This window comes from Pagrus pagrus (genome assembly GCF_965226575.1).
Source record: "Pagrus pagrus genome assembly, chromosome: 21".
Classification (NCBI taxonomy): Eukaryota; Metazoa; Chordata; class Actinopteri; order Spariformes; family Sparidae; genus Pagrus; species Pagrus pagrus.
Genome location: NC_140208.1, coordinates 9,658,098 through 9,675,092, shown reverse-complemented (window position 1 = coordinate 9,675,092; position 16,995 = coordinate 9,658,098). Strand labels below are relative to the sequence as shown.

Here is a 16,995-nt window from a genome sequence, read left to right as displayed (position 1 = left end):
CCGCTGCAGCCTCCTCAAAAAAAAAAACCACCAACCCCCTACCTCAATTCCACCCATTCCCAGGCCCCTCTGGGAGCTGGCGGACGGTTCGGGTCCCAGTGTAAATATATTTTTTCTCTATCAAAGACACATTTTCCGACCACTGTCAAAGGGGAGGAGGGTGCTTTAGAGGGCTACGAGAGGAGCGGGAGAGAGAGAGAGAGTGTGTGGGGGTGAAATTTTTCCCCTATTCTTTCCCCCCTTTTCTCCCCCGCTCTCTCGTCTGCTGCTGCCTGCCGGGTTCTAGTAACATCTGGCACTGTTTATCACCTGGCCTGCTGGTTCAGGCAGGAAGGGAAAGGCTGAAAGGGGGACAGAGTGCCAACCTGAGGTCTGCTATAGCAGGGTTAAGAGATCATTTTGATTTCGTACAATCTGGGTCCTATTTCTGGAGTTTTAGGCATCGTTTCTATTGGTTGCGATAGCGTTTGATGACAACCAGGGGAATTGCGAGGAAGGGTTTTTATTTATTTATCCTTTTTTTCCACTTTTAAAGTGTGTTTACTGCTGCATATGTTAAAAGTAGTATAACGCCTTTTGTGGCTGCGTGTAATCCAGTGATGTCACTCAGTGGCTGATGTAGGCGCCAGGTTTTTCTAGCATCGCTCTCCTATATGTAATATCAACCTTTTTTATTTCACACATTCTTCTTCCTTTTCAAACCCTGGCACCTACATTACCCACAATGCAATTTAGCCACTGAGTGACATCACTTGGAGGCAATTTATCAGAGTACGTGCAGCTTCCTCTGGAGCCACAAAAGGCACACTCTCATTAAGTGTAAACACACATAATGTGTAAAATTGGTGGAGTTACCCTTTAAACACACACAGGCTCTGTTCACGGTTGGCGTTACTCACCTCGCATCCTTCTACTGTCTAACAAATGAAAAAAATATGCATTTCCTTCCACCTAAAACTGATTTTTAAATCTCTTTACACTTGCGGTCTTCTTCACCATCTTTGCTGAAGCACTGCTGTGCTGCCTTGCATCCGCCAAATGTCAATCGACAGCAAAGCTTGAAGCTGGCACCGGGAATGTGTGAATATGGCGGCCCACTGGTAAAAAACATTGTTGTAAAACACCACAGGGTCCAAAGTCATCACTACCAAGAGAGATAAAGTCCAAAACTACCAAAGTTCGAGCCAAATTTATCTTTTTGAATTCTGGGTAAGTTTGAGGTCAGTGCAGTTCTACCTAATGTACAAATATGTGAAAAATATATGTCTAAAATTTCAGTTTCTGCTTGTACAAATTACCTAATTGAAATTGAAAGTGAGCCTTTTCCTGGAGCCGGGCATCAGAAAGTGACAGACTGAGAGAGAATATAGGCGAAAGACAAGGTTCACGGGACAATGAGGCCCATTGATACGGTGGAGACAGGACCGGGTGCCTCCAGCGCGCTGACGGTGCACAGAGGCACAATGATTACAGTCTGCATTACAAATGGCTAAAACAGAGCCGAGCCGTGGCCCTGCAGAGGCCACAGCATCAGGAGAGACCTGGTCCAGAAACACCACTAAAAGCTTGTTTTGTATTTTGTTCTCTTTTTGTATTGTTGAATGTCAAATTACCTTTATTTTTATCCTTTTTCCCACAATGCAAAGATTAGAAATACTACCTTGTGTGTTTCTTCTTACCTGCATTTCCTCCCAGAATATTCAATATAGGAAATCAGGAAGAAAATGTAGCTCGTCAGTGGACACCCAATGTATGTGTCAAACAAAGCAGCTGCCTTTATATAACTGACGTTATAAGCTATTTCACACTACTCGGGCCATAGACAGCACAAGTGCGCCCTTGTGCATTGCACAGCAGGCCCACTAAATAAAACTTCAAGAGGTCAAGCCTGAGAAATCCCACCAGTAATCATTTATTTCCCTGCCTTTTCTCCTGCTCTGCTCTTTTCCCTCTTAGACCCGAAGGAATTCCATTGAGTTTCACAGATAAGTTATGTTGCACAACAATCGTTTTCCACGCTCTGCAGCTCGTGCTCACACAGAGCTCTGGATCGCTCTCATTCATGTCCGAGCTGCAGCTGCGGAGGACGCCTAAACAAGTTCTCAACGCCATCTATGGGGGCTCGTGCGAAACTGCACCCGAGTCCTTAATAACATGCTGATTGTGTCTCAGCATGAAGAGCACAGATTCATAAATAATTGGGTTTGATTTCCCCTCGAGGAGAAGACGTTGCCAGAACTTCAGAGGACGGTTTGATGATTCTTTGCTTTCGAACTGTTTGTCCTTAATATGAAGTATATAATCAACACAAAAGTGGAACACTCGTCTGGACTTTCAGTTCGCATTGATTGGGCACACTTGTATTTGTAGTCCTCCATGACATCACGCATTCCCTGACATGGCCTGACAAAGTAACAAAGTGCTTTAAAAGACTGAAATATGATCAAAACAAATGGACAGGGGCTATTATAGACAAGTAATTAAAGGTGCAGTGTGTAGGATTTAGGGGCATTTAAAGGGATATATAGGAAGAAATTGAATATACTATCCACATCTATGTTTTCATCACTGTATAATCATATGAAACTATGAATCTTGTGTATTTGTTACCTTAGAATGAGGGTTTTATACCTACAGAGGAAGCACATCCTCTTCAGCAGAGTGGTTTTTCACATTTTTAGCACCCACCATAGGTAGGTTGAGACGAAAGGCATTTTCTTCTTATTATTTCCTTTTTTGCTTTTTTCATGGCTTCATTTAACAGTGAAGCTGCAGAGAGACAGGAGACAGGGGGGATGACATGCAGCAAAGGGCCACAGGTCAGATTCAAACGCTACAGCAAGGACAAATCCTCTGTACGTGTGGTGCATGCTCTAGCGACTGAGCTACTCGGTCGCCCCCGAAGGGTATTTTCTTTACTTAACACTACTATTTGCCACTAAATCTTACACACTGCAGCCTTGAAAAATTGCTTAAACCACCAACATTTTTTGGCTAGTTAGTAGGTTAATTCTACATTAACCCCCCAAAAAAGTCTCGATCCTCAAAACAAGCTCTTGACGAAGACCAAAATGTTCGAAAACGTCGCACTCAAAACTGATCCTCACAAAGATAGACGTACAAGAACACACACACACACACACACCTCCAACTATTCACGCTCTTCTTGGTTTTCCTGTATTTTAAACACCAGGTAATGAATACGACAGGGATGTGTGCTGTACCTGTCTGTACGTGGAGATGATGACCTCCCTCAGGTGGTAGTGCATGGGGGTCATGGTCTCGCTGACAGAGTCCAGGGCCATGTCCACCTCCCTCTTCATCCTGTGGCCGTCGGGGAGCAGACGCACCAGCTGCATGACGACCTGCGCACCGCAAAGCAACATCGACACTCGTTATCCAGGACAGCAAAAGTTTCAAGAATGTTTCAAAAGTTGTTTCAAGGACACAACACCTCCCTCCTCACACAGCTTTATGTTATTTAGTGCTCCTCCTGCAGTAGAAATAGTGCACCACGTTAAATAACTCTGATTTTTTATTTTTCTTCTTCTGCTTAGTGGCTGAAAATAAAAAAATAACAAGTTATGGTTTTCTAAGCCTTTCTAAGACCTTCAGTTGACAAAACACTCAACACAAGGTCTATTTTGCAGATGTTCTGGTTGTGCTACCTGATTGTTCTCGTATCGAAATCACGCTGTCAAAAAGGAACAAAAACACACTTGACTAATTTCCTCTTTTGAAATGATTTACGTCTTTTTAAATACTTTCTAAACACGCAGCTGTTTGTAGTCACGTCTACTTGAAGTGCAATGAAATAACCAACAAAAAAATGTGTTTTTATGTCTTATACCGTCTGTTTTAATGCATTTCATGAAGCAATTTGAACTGCCCTTATGTATGCAATGTGCAATGAATGTCCATCATCATCATGCCATACGTAATTTTATACTTTACCACCATTAGAACAAATTATATACACACAAATCCAATGAGACTGATTAAAACAAACCAGGCGAACTGTGATTCTTGTGAGGTCTGTCGATAAGAGAATCTGTGCGCGTGTGTCCTGACCTAATTTAAACATCGGTGCGAATGTGTGTCAGCATGTTCGTTTCCAGCGTCGGCCTCGCACAGACGGGGAATGTTTCCATCAGCATCTAGTTTAATAAACCTCACTGGTGACCCCCCCGCTGATTGTTTACTTACAACACCAATGATGTCACCGATAGGAAGAAGAAGCAGGAGGCCGAGAGGGAGGAAGCCCAAAGAGCCGGATCAGAGGACAGAACAGGCCTGCAGGCAAAAAACCTGTTTTCTCATTCACAGTGTGTGTGTCAGATCAGCAGCATCAGCATGCAGCCTGACCGCTGACACACAATCTGTGTCAGGTTTCATAAAACCTTTACACTTTCCTGTATTCTGCAAAGGACACGACTTCACACATCAACTAAATCTGGTTGTTTTGGGGAAGAGATTGTAAGCAGGAGAGAAAGATCATATGCCATCGATCATGGCTGGATAAACTAAATAAAAAAACTGACATTTTACCTCATTAATATTGTAAATATTCAAATTTGAGTTTCTTCTCCAAAACAACACAGTGCCCCTTTAAGAAAGTCACAAAAAGCCAGTTTCATGGTTCAGGTCAGAGATCAAAATTCAAGCAATTTCTTGAAGCTTCAAACATACGCAAAAATTGAAGTAAAGAAATGTATTCAAGGCTTTTTTTTGTTTAACTCAAGTTGATCAGCTCCTGTTTTTGGCCACTTGAGGGCAGCAGAAACAAGTGTGACTATTTAGGAAAATGTTCAAGTTGGGGAATGTTTCTGGGATATGTAAAACCGAAGGAATGCAGAGTAATGTACCTCGTGTCTCCGGTAGTGATAGAAATTCAACCAAGATGTAACTGATAACAAGCAAAGAGGCAATGACAAGACTGCTCACCCTACTATTGATCAGTGACTGTAAGAGAGCTTTATATTAAGAAACCTATCAGCTCAGAGCGAGAGAATGTGTTTTTGCCGGTAAATGGAAGAAACGGATGATTTATGAGACTGTGGAAAACGGATGTATACATTTAAAGACAATGGGGTTGTACACTTCCTTTTCTGTTCTGTTTTTGTTCCTTGTTTGTTTTATATTTGATCCGATCAGGCTCTTTCCATCTCTCTGGTTGTAAAAGTGATAATCTAACATACACAATGCCCTGTGCGCTCAAACAAAGGCTCAATTCATGTTAAAGCTTAAAAAAGATAAAAAATTTCATTTTTTTGTCTGTTTTTCTGTCTCTACCTCTTCCTGAGGGAAATATCTGGCTCCTTGACAGCTAAATGCTCCACTGGCTAATCACAAAACTTGTCTTTATCTGCTGTTTGGGCTGAGCAGGTAGTGTACAGCGGGTTTTTAAGAGCTTTTTCGCTGAAAACAACTGCCTGCTGTGGCAGAAAACAATGCCATATCGGTGAAAATGAACCCAAGACAGTGAAGTTGCAGGTCAGTTAAAGAACAAACTCTTATGTCATTTCTCATTTGGTACGTTTGTCTTGTAAAAAAATAGAATTTAAACCAGATCTATAAAACGCAAATATTTATCACGATGCTTCAAACACCTACGCACTGATAATCAGACACTACGTCACACCTCGAGTTTCTATATCACACCAGGAAACCGCACCAGTTGCTCCGTCCCTCAATGCTTTGGACCTCACAGCCACAGCAAACGCCGCCTATTTTGGCAGATAAGCCAGCGGAGGTGGCGACATCACACATCCTTCACAGGCTGAATTGGAGGCAGACAAGGTTTCTGTGGCGACCACTCTGTGTATCCCAGAAACTGCCGCTGTGATTGGCACGCCGCATTGTGTGCCTGCGGAGCGCGGCCTCTCTCTGTGTGTCCATGTTTACTGTGCCGAGGACACGGCCAGCAGGTCCCAACCACTGACTCATTGTCACAACTCTGAATCAAGAAAAACCACCCAGAGCAGAGGGAGAAAGGCTTCGGCTTCAAGCCTTTGTTTGGGTGAAGCTTTCAATCACAGGTGCAGACAGCGGGTTTTCGAATAAAAAGCTATAAAAGGGCTGTTTTAAAATACAGTTTTTTCTTCCCCTAATGAAATCTGTAAAAAGCTGCTTGTCTAAGGAGAATGTGCAGAAAACGTTAATGCGTTTCACGTTCGCAGCGGTGCCACCCACAGAAATCCAAGCTCACCAGAGAGGTCACAGTGTGAATGCAACGCAGCCACAGAACAGCAATGACAAGTCAAAACTAAAGGAGGTCATTAGCATCCACCCAAACCTTTCTTTTTCATAAGTTGGACTGCAGTGACAAGATGCAGCTTTGCTACATGCATTTAGAGACTTTTTTCCCCAACCCCACCCCCCACACACACTGCTGACGCTCTTAATTATCTGCTGATAACCGCTGAGCGACCACAGATTGTGTCTGATATGAACGCTGTGATGGAAACATAACACTGACAGAAGAGACAGAACTAAAAAAGGAAATCCGCCGAGTCCCGCAGCACAACAACTAATGATTATAATCAGTGTTGACTAATCATTTTATCTATAAAATGCCAGAAAACACTGAATAAAGGCTCCGTTTAATATCCAACAATAAAAAAAGACATCTTAAAATGTCTGACTGACCCGCCATAACCCAAATATATTCACTGCACTGTCATGTATGACAAAGAAAGTAACAAATCTTCACTTTTAAGACAAAAATTCAGTGCAAACAGAAAATATTTGGCACCCACCTCAAATTCTCCTTTTGTGTACTTGGCGTCCGGAACGCTCACGATCTCGTCGTCTGCAAACTCTGGGAAACCCTGCGGGTAAAGGACACCAGATTACACGTTTATATTTTGGATGATGGAAACATTGTAGCCACATGCGATCACTCTTAATCTACAGTGCATTATTAAAATACTGAGGGCCTTAATGAATGTGTAGGAAACTCGAGGAGGCGTCTTACGTTGAAGTGCCAGAGAGTCAGAATGGAGACGACCATGGCGGTCGTCGTCCTGCCTTTGCCGTTAGAGCAGTTGAAAACGAAGGCCGAGCGAGAGTCTTCGGCCAGGGCGCTCTTCATGGCCTCCAGCAGCTTATCAAACTCCTGAGAGCAAACACATACAAACTCAACCATAAGATCTCTGTATCTGAGAAGTGTTTAAGTGTGTCATTAGGAGGTATAACAACATATAAGTCTGATGTTTATTCACAAATTACGCAGAATCTGAGAAGAAGGTCATGCATAGTTACTTAAAACACATGAATTAAAGTGATTTCTATCTCTAATCTGACTTTCTCACATTACATTCACATAAAAATTCTCATAGGAATCCAGAAAATTAATGAATAAGAATGAACAATGGGATCAAATATGAGTGGATGTGGACGTGGTTGTGGTGAATAGCTCGGTAGGACCACTGGAGGGAGCACAAGGCTCATTCATCGTCACCTCATCATCACAATGAGAAACCAGAAGCACCCTGTGAGCTCTCTCTGCACGTTTTGTGAGTACATCCTCATCTTTACCTCCTCCCTGGGCGCACAGCAGTCGGGCAGAGGGATGCGTTTGTAGACGAGGCCCTGGTGGGAGCTCTTGTGCTGGTTGAAGATCTCCTGCACCGTCAGGCAGCTTTTAAACATCTTCATCTGTTTCTCCTGCTCCAGCGTCACCTCCAGCCACTTCTGAGCTTGCAGGATCTCCTCCTTCAAAGACGTCTCCAGTTTCTGCAGAGACATCGGAGCAATTTCACTTCACCTGCGCGAAAGCTAGACCAAAAATCCTAAAGCTTCTGACGGTAAACCTACCTCTATCAGCTGCGGGTCAGATGATGGGACGGGAATGTGCTGGTCCAGGCACGACGGCTCCCTCGGCGTAAAAATCTGGCCGTTCCCTTCCAGCACCAGCTCCTCCTGCAGGTTGACCCACAACACGTGGCTGTGCTTCCTCTTCTCGTCCGTCAGGTGGGCTAGAACTGCACCGGTCGCCTGCACACAAGAAAGTTTACGATTAGACGGAAAGGAAGTGGAAGTCCGGCTCGAGCATCCTGAGGTGGGCGTGCGAGTGTCCGCCAAATCATCATGAGTCACTTCTCTGAGTCTATTTGTACTCTTGTGAATATTCATGAGTGCAAGGATGCACAATGTGCAAATGAAACGAGAATGAGACCTCCTGTTTCGAGTGTCTTTAGATAAAAGAAGGAGTAAGACAATAAATAATCCCCTTTTCAATCCTTCATGATGATGTTTAGGATTTAAAGTAAAGATGAGAGAACACGAGGGAATCTGCTGCACCTCTGACGTCGGCTGAGCCACTCCGTATATCGGCATCTTGGGCACTCGTCTGAAGTTGACCGCCTTCATCTCCTTCACTGTGCTGAGAACGTCCAGAGCCAAGCACTCGTCAGCAACCTGAGCAGAAATGCACATTACGCAAAACATATAAAGAGCGCAGATGGTTGCGTAATTGTGTGGGAAGACGATGAGAGATTTGAGATGTGGCGAGCTTTATCAGTATTACAAAAACCAAGTTTTGAAAACCATGCGTGAACACTGAGAATGCAACTATATCTTGCATGATGCGGGTTTGGTTTCGCATTGCAGCCAAAGATCAGAATTGAGATGACGACAGCGACAATCTTCTGTTTCCTCACCAGGACGCGAGCTCCTCTGGTGACCAGCTCGGCCGGGGCCGACAGCTCCGACAGGTCCATGCGGGCCAGCAACCTGTACAGCCACGCGTGGCAGCACATCCACTGGCTGAAGTTGGACATGAAGGCAAGAGGATACTGCAAGAAAGCAACATATAGGTTACAAGATCATTATATATCAATAAAGAAATGTGCATTTAAAGAAGAAATGTTACCTGTTCGTGAAGGTATGCATTAAATACAATCAAGTAGAAGTAGCGCTCCAAGCTCTGCATGGTTCTGTTGAGAAAGTAGTCTTTGGTACTGCTTCCCTAAGAAACAAAGGAAAGCTTCAATATCTGCTCACAGCAGCAGCTCATACTGCTGAACTTGAACATTAACAGACTCTTGAAGCCTTTATCATCACGTCTAAACACTTTATTCATCTACCAGCTGTTCATGTTAACTTTTACTCGAAGTTTTGATCATGATTATTTTAATTTTTGCTCATTTCTACACCAGAAGACTCGAAACAAATATGACGATGGGCTGCATGAGTGATTGCGAAATTAAAGAAAGTAACAGAGGAAGAGACGCAACGCCAGATTATGTTGAAAGTCAAGCGTTTGTCAAGGGGTTATTTTCCAGGATTATGACTGTCCAGTGTTTCCCATTACTCAAGCCCTCAATCAGCTCAAGGGCTCATCGCCATCCTTAGATTTCTATCTTACTCTCGCTTTATTTAGCCGAACATAAACTGAGTAGCAGAGCGGAGGCTGTTAGAAATCAAGCGTCATCAAGGAATCAGCTTTAAAAGAGGAATTACAGGTTGTTGTCATCACTAACCTGAATTTGATAATCTTCTCCGATCCCTTCCAGCTTACTCTTGTTCTCGTATATTGCTTCTTTTATGTTGTGCATTTCTGAACACAGGGCGATCGCCTGGTCAACCTGTCAGGTAATAAAAAAAGGAAAGTTTACATGTTTTTAACGGCATCAAGTCCTTGAATTAAATAATACAAGTTGAAGAAATGTGTGAAGACATAAAAATGCTAATGTCTTTCGAAGAATTATAAGAATGTAGCTTATTTCCCCCCAAAACTCTTCTCAGTCTCTACACATCCAATACTTCCTGTTTCAAAAGTTAAATTTCCAGACACAAGATTCACTGAAAAGTCCATTTTAAATTAATGTGTGTGTGGCTCAAGTTTCCACATCACACTTGTGTAAGTTGCACATTGAACCACAATTGGTTGCCACAGATATTGTGATGTCACACACACCTTACACTAAGATTTAAGATAAAGGGGGACTTGCTGCTGTGATGCTGTAGGTTAACGTGGCTCTGCTTTACCTCCTCCATGACCTGCGGCCCGTTAGGCAGCTTGTTGATCAGAGACTGGATGACCCGGAACACAGGTTTGGGCTCAGAAGCTGCTGCTGCCTCCTCCACTCTGCAAAACAAGGCAAACCAGCTCAGGTTCCCTTTTATCTGGCATCAGAAAAAAGGCTGGAAGAAACCAATTTCTGTGCTGCGTTATTGAACGTGATGAAGTTTTAAATTGAGTTCTTACTGAGGCTCTGGTCGGGAATCTCCCCTCAGGCGATTCATGACCAGCGTGCCCAGGATCATGGCTAGGTTGGTGCGGCCGACGCCCACCTGGCAGCTAAAGAGGAGAGCAGGCAGCCGGCGGGACGCGTCATGGCCCCGAGACAAGCTGGTGCTTTCCTGGAAAACAGACAAAATACAGAGGAGACTCTCAGAGATGACCGGTGTTACGTCTGTAATGACATGTCGTTATCGTATCAACAGCGCTAAAGATGGAAATGTTCCCAGGCAAGTGTTGGTTTGTTCATGAAAAGTACGTTTTTTAAAAATCTGGTTTCTAAAGTCATTTAGCAAAAGTATTCAGAGATAAGGAAACTGTTTTTAAATGCTACTTCTCACTTCTCTTTACCGTAGCCGTCTACGACTGTAGCTACTAGCTGCTGTTATCGAGTTAGCTGTGCAGGCAGTTTTAATAAACTAACAGAGGATGCGAAACGTTGCAGACTTGCCATTCTCTTTATCAGGAGATGAGCCAACTGTGGTCTTTAAAGGAGTAATATATAAGAATTGGCCACCTGTTGAAGGACGCTCATAAGGTCGTAGGTAACCGCTGTAGCTGTAGCGACTAGCTGCGGTTAGCTAGTTAGCTGTGCAGCTTGTGGTCTTATTAGCCGACTCCAGTCAATTAAGCTTGTCTGGGTTCAGTTAGAGAGAGAAACTTAAATTCAGAAGGTAAATGTTGTATTTTTCTGTTTCATAAGGAAAATAGGTAGAGGAATATTTCTTGTCTTGACATTTTGTGAGTTAATTTTCTTCATTAATCAGATGAAAAAAAGCTAAGAGAGCTTCTGAAATGACATCTCCCAGCTGAAACTATTCGACTAGGACCGAGCTAGCTGGTCAGCATGCTAACTTCACGAGATATCTCTGCAGCACAACACATATACTGTACACCTTTGACACAATGTCAAAAATGTTATTTCTTCACATTATGCTGATAATTTATTAACTTTTGAAGGTTTTCAACCAAAATTCTTCACATTTTTATGACATATTGCACCTTTAAATCATGTTTAAACCACAGAAGAGGGATGTAAGGGGAATATCCTGTGAATTATTAATGCAATAAAAAATATGAAGATCTGCCATGCCTGAAAGAAAAGCTCAACAAGGACAATGCCTTAAGTGAGAATTAAAAAAAGGAAAGATTGAAAGAAAGACTGCAGCTCCAATCCAAACACTGTTTAAAAAAAAACAGCGAGCCACTTTCCAACCACAGGGAACTGGACCGGCTGCTGCAAGTCACTCCAAAAAAGGGCAAAACGAGACGAAAAAGAACATCCTGTGTGAGTGAAGGGCAGGACGGAAACCAGACAGAGCGGATGAGCGAAGAGCGGACATAAAATAAGGAAAGACTGCAGGTTTTCTGCCATTTTTATAACCATCACACTTATTAGTGATGGAGTAGACACATTCAAACTGCTGCGTGTGGATGAGAAAAAGCAACCATGACCTTCTCACTACCTCAGTGAGACAGTCCAGACGCTCTCCAACATATTCCAGACATTAATAACTTTAATAACACATCAAAACAAGAGGAGCGAAACCAAAGAGGGCCGTCTGATTGGTGGACTGCTCCCATGATGGACGTTTTCACGCGAGCTTACCCTGAGTATGTTAACAAACGCGTCAAAGTCTTCTTCCATCGGTGCTCCCTCCATTGGCAGTGGTAATCTGTAGTACCTGCAACACAACAGATCGTTACCCGGAGATGAACCTGCGCCTGTGTTGTGTCAATATTGCCCTTATGTAGGTCATAATAACACGCCGCACATATGCATCTGACCTAAAGTAAGACTCGACAGCTGAGCTCCCTCACGTAGTGTTTACTAATCTCACAGAGACATTTCGCCTGCTTCAACAAGGGATGATGGGCGGGATGGAAATGTTGGCATCATTAACCAGAGTTTCTGCAGGTTGCAAGCTAAATTTAAGACTATTTAAGACCATAAGCCTAACCCTAACCTGAGTGGTGAGTGGGTTGCACCGGGGCCAGACCGAAATAATACTTCGGATTGCAAATACAGAACATTTGCAGAAACAATGTTAACTTTTTAACTATTTTTTGGATGAGCGGAGACACCACGTATGTCTCTGCAGCGTTGCGGCCGCACTGGACAAAGGCCTGGCTGCACGCATTATCTTGCTGGTATATGGGGGAGAAAAAAACATTCTGGCTTGTTTGTATTTCTTTAAACAAATCATTATCATCTTTGCGGCGGCACTAAACCCAGGATACAGTTACAGGGGAGACTTGTTTAGCACATGTTGGGGCGAACCCCTGCCATTAAAATGGTTAAATGCCCACAAAAGAAAATCTAACAGCTGCTAGCTTGTTTAGTTTTGTATTGTTAGCAACCAGCTGAGGGGAACTTGCCAATTTTCAGTGTGGTTGCTAGCACAGATAGTGTTGTTGTTTACCGTGGTGATGGGGAGTTAACACACAGGTAGAGGAAGGGAGAACCCACATCCCACCACAGTAGCTGGGTGTGCTCCACTAGATTAGTGGTTAGTGCTTCCATGCTGGCTTCATTTTCAAGTTAATGCAACTTCATAAAAGTACCATCAACTTCATAATGCAATCAATTTTTAAACGTGTTAAATATCCCAATATGACATTCATGGACCTGCAGAAACCTTGATTAACGTTCCCTTGCAAATCCACCAACTGCAATTTTCATTATCCTCATCATCATCATCGCATCACATACAAACTATGACTATAATAAAACATCCTGCTGCTTTATTTGGACTATAAAACTGCAGTAAAGTCAGAGACGAGGCCTCAGCGCTCTCCTCTGGGAATAATAAATTCTCTTGCCCTGGAAATGTTGTGAGCGGCTCACATCGTCTCATTAGAGCCAACTCTGTTGATCTGATTGCAAACAGGAAGCAGCAATCTGTAGTTTTTACGCCTCCCTCCCTTTCTTCCTTAAAAGCGGGGCAACCGGCCTTTGCGCAAACAAGCGCCACTATTTATAACTCGCCCTGCATATTCTGCTGCAGGCAGCCGCACGTGCGAGCTGAGGAGCTAAGGGCTAATAAAGGAACAATGTAAACAACCTGTAGGCCGGCATGGTGAACATGGGCCTCTTATAGACCTCTTCGGTCACATGGATGTCCTCCTCGCACGTGATGGAGATCTTCTGCGGCTCGTCTTTGAAGAACTCGATGTCGTTGTAGACGTAGAAGACGTTTTCGTTGAGCTTGGCGAAGTCGTGGAGCTGTGGAGGAAGGAAGAGGGGAGCCTTTTACTACGGCTGTGAAATGCATATTGCGCCAAAAACCCTCCTTTGTCACACGCAGATGCTGACTAAGTGTTCGGTGTGTTCATCACCTCCTTCCTGACTATGAGCTCCAGGCCCTCCACCAGCTCCTCCTTCTCTAGGCCGTGAAGGTTCTCATGGAGGTTTTCCTTCCTCCTCGGGGTGTACGGGACAAAGTCGTCATCCTTGTGCAGGAAAACCACCGGCTCCTCTCTCACACAGAAGAATATCACCTCCTGTTTGCAAGACAAGCGTCAAATAATAGTTTTTCTAAAGTACAGAATAACTTTGAGGATGTTTTACTTTTTTTAAAGCATGACGATGACAAGAGACATTCAAAGCTTCACTGGAAAACCTCAGAAGAAGCTTGAAATGTACAAAACTGACATTCGATGCAGCCTTAAGTAAATGGCTGCTGCCTTCCAAGAGCAACTGGAAACAATCTGTTGTCATATAACATGCAGCACATGAGTAAGGAGTTTAGAGAGGCCTGATGTATAATTTTGTCAATTTCTTTTCAATTACGGTCAGTTTCTAGCTGCTGCAAGCACAGAGATTTATTTTCCACTGGTCCACACGACCACAACTTTCTGTTTGCTTAGTTCTACAATTCAGCCACAGCCTCCGCTGAGCACTTGACTCCTCAAATATTTACTGACAACACGGCTAGAAAGAGGCCAGGCAGAGCGCACAGGCGGCGACACGGGGAGATTGAGGGCATAAAATCTACAGATCAACATATACACAAGTTATGTGAGCTCATTGTGTGTAAATTCTGCCTGTATAAATGTGTAAATACAAGAAAATAACAGTGACCTCGTGTCCTTGCGCCTGGAGCCTCTGGAGGACCTGTCTGAAGCCGTTCAGGCTCGGCTGACCCATCCCGTACAGCGGGTAGGACCCCTTGACTTGGCGGAAGTTGGGCGCTCCATAGCTGCCCGTGGTATTGAGGACGTCTGCCTTGCTGTACACATCCTGGACCATGAAGAACTCCCCCTGGAAAGCAATGTCACAAACTGATTTCATCCGAGAGCATGAACCGAACACGTTTCTTCACTCGAGCAGGCATTAGCATTTGTAAATTAAAGTATATTTTTTAAGTATTAAATGAATTGAAAAGAGTTTAAATCTCTACTTCTTCTTCCCGTTTCTGTTGGCAGTTAACAAAACTGACACAGTCTGGTTACTCTGTTGTCTCAACAGGTTAAATCTCTGCTCTGCCACCTGCAGATCTCCAAGATTACTTTGACTGCGTTTTAATAAACAGTATGTCAGAATTTATAAACATATTTCACAGTTTCCTTGTCAAGTGTAAAGTATCGGCAGTGACAATCGATTCCTGCATCGCTGCATGTTATCTGTCAGATCACTGACAACTAAAACAGGGCTTCAGCTAACAGTTATTTATGTTATTGTTTCATCTGCCAATCATCTTCTCGATTAATTTATTAGTTTTCTGGTTCAGAAAAAGCCAAAGATGACGTCCTAAAATGTGAAAAATGTTCAGTTTTACAATCCAGTAACAATCCACTGATCTGAATCGATCAATCAATGATGAAAACATTGATCCATGTCATCATTTTCAAGATGTGCCTTTATTTTTTAAATTCCCCAGACAAACGGAGCATCTCACCAGCAGTCCGCTAACTCGTTGCTCTCGCTACGGCACTAGTAGCTGCTCTGTTTCAACAATGTTAGGCTGACAAAGTTTAAATAGTGAATGCATTTTGTTAAGCTATGGGTAGAGGAAAAGTCTGCTAGCCTCTAGGCTAATTTATGCAATGGTGAAGGCCAGAAGCTCAAGCTAAAAAGGGTGTCTTTGCTGCTTACAAGTTCTTCATGTTGGGGTTTTTAAGTGGGCAAAAGCAGAAAGATAAGTGGTGTGAGCATCTTCTGTAGCTGATTGTGTTGTATGCACCCCCCGAGTTTGTCAGTTCCCACACTCATTTCATCAACATTTCGCATCAACTTTTTTAAATGTTTCCGCTTTCACAAACCTACTGACCTATCTCTACATGTGAGCAGAAGCTGTGGGTTGAGACTGATAAAATACTGCGAGCCTGAACAGACACAGCAGAGGTGACAGAGCAGATCAAAGCCCTGATAGGAGGGTGACAACAATCCTGTTTCAATGGAGGCCTCAGATCATAAAACAGCGCATGACAATGTTCCTGCGCCACTCGGCAATTTGGACATGTGATGTGAAAAAAAAGAAAAGAAATCAGTCTTAAAGACAGGTGAGACCATTCAACGTCTTTCAACAGTGCAGCTTAAGAAGTTAGCCCCTAACCTGCACCAGGTAGTGCTCGGGCATGGTGTCCGATATCCGACCGACTTTGTAGTTCGTCTTGAGGATGTCATCGTGAATCTGAAATTCCTGTCTGCAATTATACCTGTAAAACAAGAGCACAACAGCAGGTCTGGGTGGTAAACAGAGGTCAATTCAATTATCAGCTACTATTTGCCCGGCCTGGATTGACAAATGAGATGATAACGGGGGCAAACACTTCGGCTGGGAGGTGGGGGGGGATGTCACCACAGTGATCAAAGAGGATTAACACCCAATTGTGAGAACGCGGATTCGGGGAGGGACTTACGTGATGACGACAGGTGCGACTTTGTTGGTGATAATGGACTTGGCCTTGTTGTTGTGGATGTTGACTGTCTGAAAGGGGCTCATGCTAAGAGACTGCCTGCTGTCGGCCATCCCGTTGACATGGACACTCTCAAGTGGCGACGCTACGGAAACAGGCTGTGGCGCGGCACTGGCAGTTGTACCCATGCTCCACAAGCAGCTGTGAATGACATCGCAGTGGACTCAGAAACAGGAAGCAAACACACTCACACACATAACACACACAGGGAGTATATTTGAGGAGCGACAACACCTACAGGCATATCAAACGTGTGAAAAGCTATTCAGTTGTCTCACACTTCCACACTGAAGTGAAAAATGTTGTTTTACTGACTTTATATAAAGAACACATGAAGTGTGGCGTTATAAGGATTTAAAGTAACATAAAAAATGACTATAATGTTTTTGCTGTTTGATTTTTGTGGTAAAAATCACCTTTAAATGTGTAGGGTCACTAGTTATCAATTATTTTTTATAGTCGGAGCATGACAGGCAGAGTGACACTTTCCGCAGGAAGTTAAATAGTTAAAGGAACAGGGACAGTACCATTCTGCATCTGAACAATACAATACAATACAATACAATACAATAGGTGCTTGCTTTTATCCAGTGACCAACCATTGACCTCTTCATGCAAAACCCTCCTTAAGCACCACATGGGTCAAAATTGAATCGTATTAATTTCCTGTTATTTTAGGGTTAAAAAAAAGTTAAAAGTTCAATTATTTGTCATTTTGCAACGAAGTGAAACTGAGTAGGGATGTTGACTTTAACCTTATGTTTACATATCATGTACAGTTCACGAGATATTATAAATCTTTAAATGTAAAACTATTGTAAAACCAA

The 16,995-nt window shown here is 43.3% G+C and overlaps 1 protein-coding gene across 6 annotated transcripts in view; it reads right to left on the bottom strand.

The window, feature by feature from the left end:
- Nucleotides 1-16,995, bottom strand: part of pald1a (phosphatase domain containing paladin 1a) — a 55,119-nt gene that overhangs the window by 26,280 nt on the left and 11,844 nt on the right. For all 6 annotated transcript variants that reach the window (XM_084342959.1, XM_084342958.1, XM_084342962.1 and 3 more), the window contains exons 2-18: nucleotides 16,112-16,309; nucleotides 15,805-15,907; nucleotides 14,331-14,510; nucleotides 13,586-13,750; nucleotides 13,312-13,472; nucleotides 11,856-11,931; nucleotides 10,214-10,368; nucleotides 9,994-10,093; nucleotides 9,486-9,590; nucleotides 8,876-8,971; nucleotides 8,664-8,798; nucleotides 8,305-8,421; nucleotides 7,819-7,998; nucleotides 7,540-7,737; nucleotides 6,977-7,117; nucleotides 6,759-6,830; nucleotides 3,225-3,365 (exon numbers count right to left, since the gene is read on the bottom strand). In XM_084342959.1, the coding sequence (XP_084199085.1) occupies nucleotides 3,225-3,365; nucleotides 6,759-6,830; nucleotides 6,977-7,117; nucleotides 7,540-7,737; nucleotides 7,819-7,998; nucleotides 8,305-8,421; nucleotides 8,664-8,798; nucleotides 8,876-8,971; nucleotides 9,486-9,590; nucleotides 9,994-10,093; nucleotides 10,214-10,368; nucleotides 11,856-11,931; nucleotides 13,312-13,472; nucleotides 13,586-13,750; nucleotides 14,331-14,510; nucleotides 15,805-15,907; nucleotides 16,112-16,296 (2,310 nt within the window). In that variant the 5' untranslated portion in view covers nucleotides 16,297-16,309. The remainder of the gene's footprint in view (nucleotides 1-3,224; nucleotides 3,366-6,758; nucleotides 6,831-6,976; nucleotides 7,118-7,539; nucleotides 7,738-7,818; nucleotides 7,999-8,304; nucleotides 8,422-8,663; nucleotides 8,799-8,875; nucleotides 8,972-9,485; nucleotides 9,591-9,993; nucleotides 10,094-10,213; nucleotides 10,369-11,855; nucleotides 11,932-13,311; nucleotides 13,473-13,585; nucleotides 13,751-14,330; nucleotides 14,511-15,804; nucleotides 15,908-16,111; nucleotides 16,310-16,995) is intronic.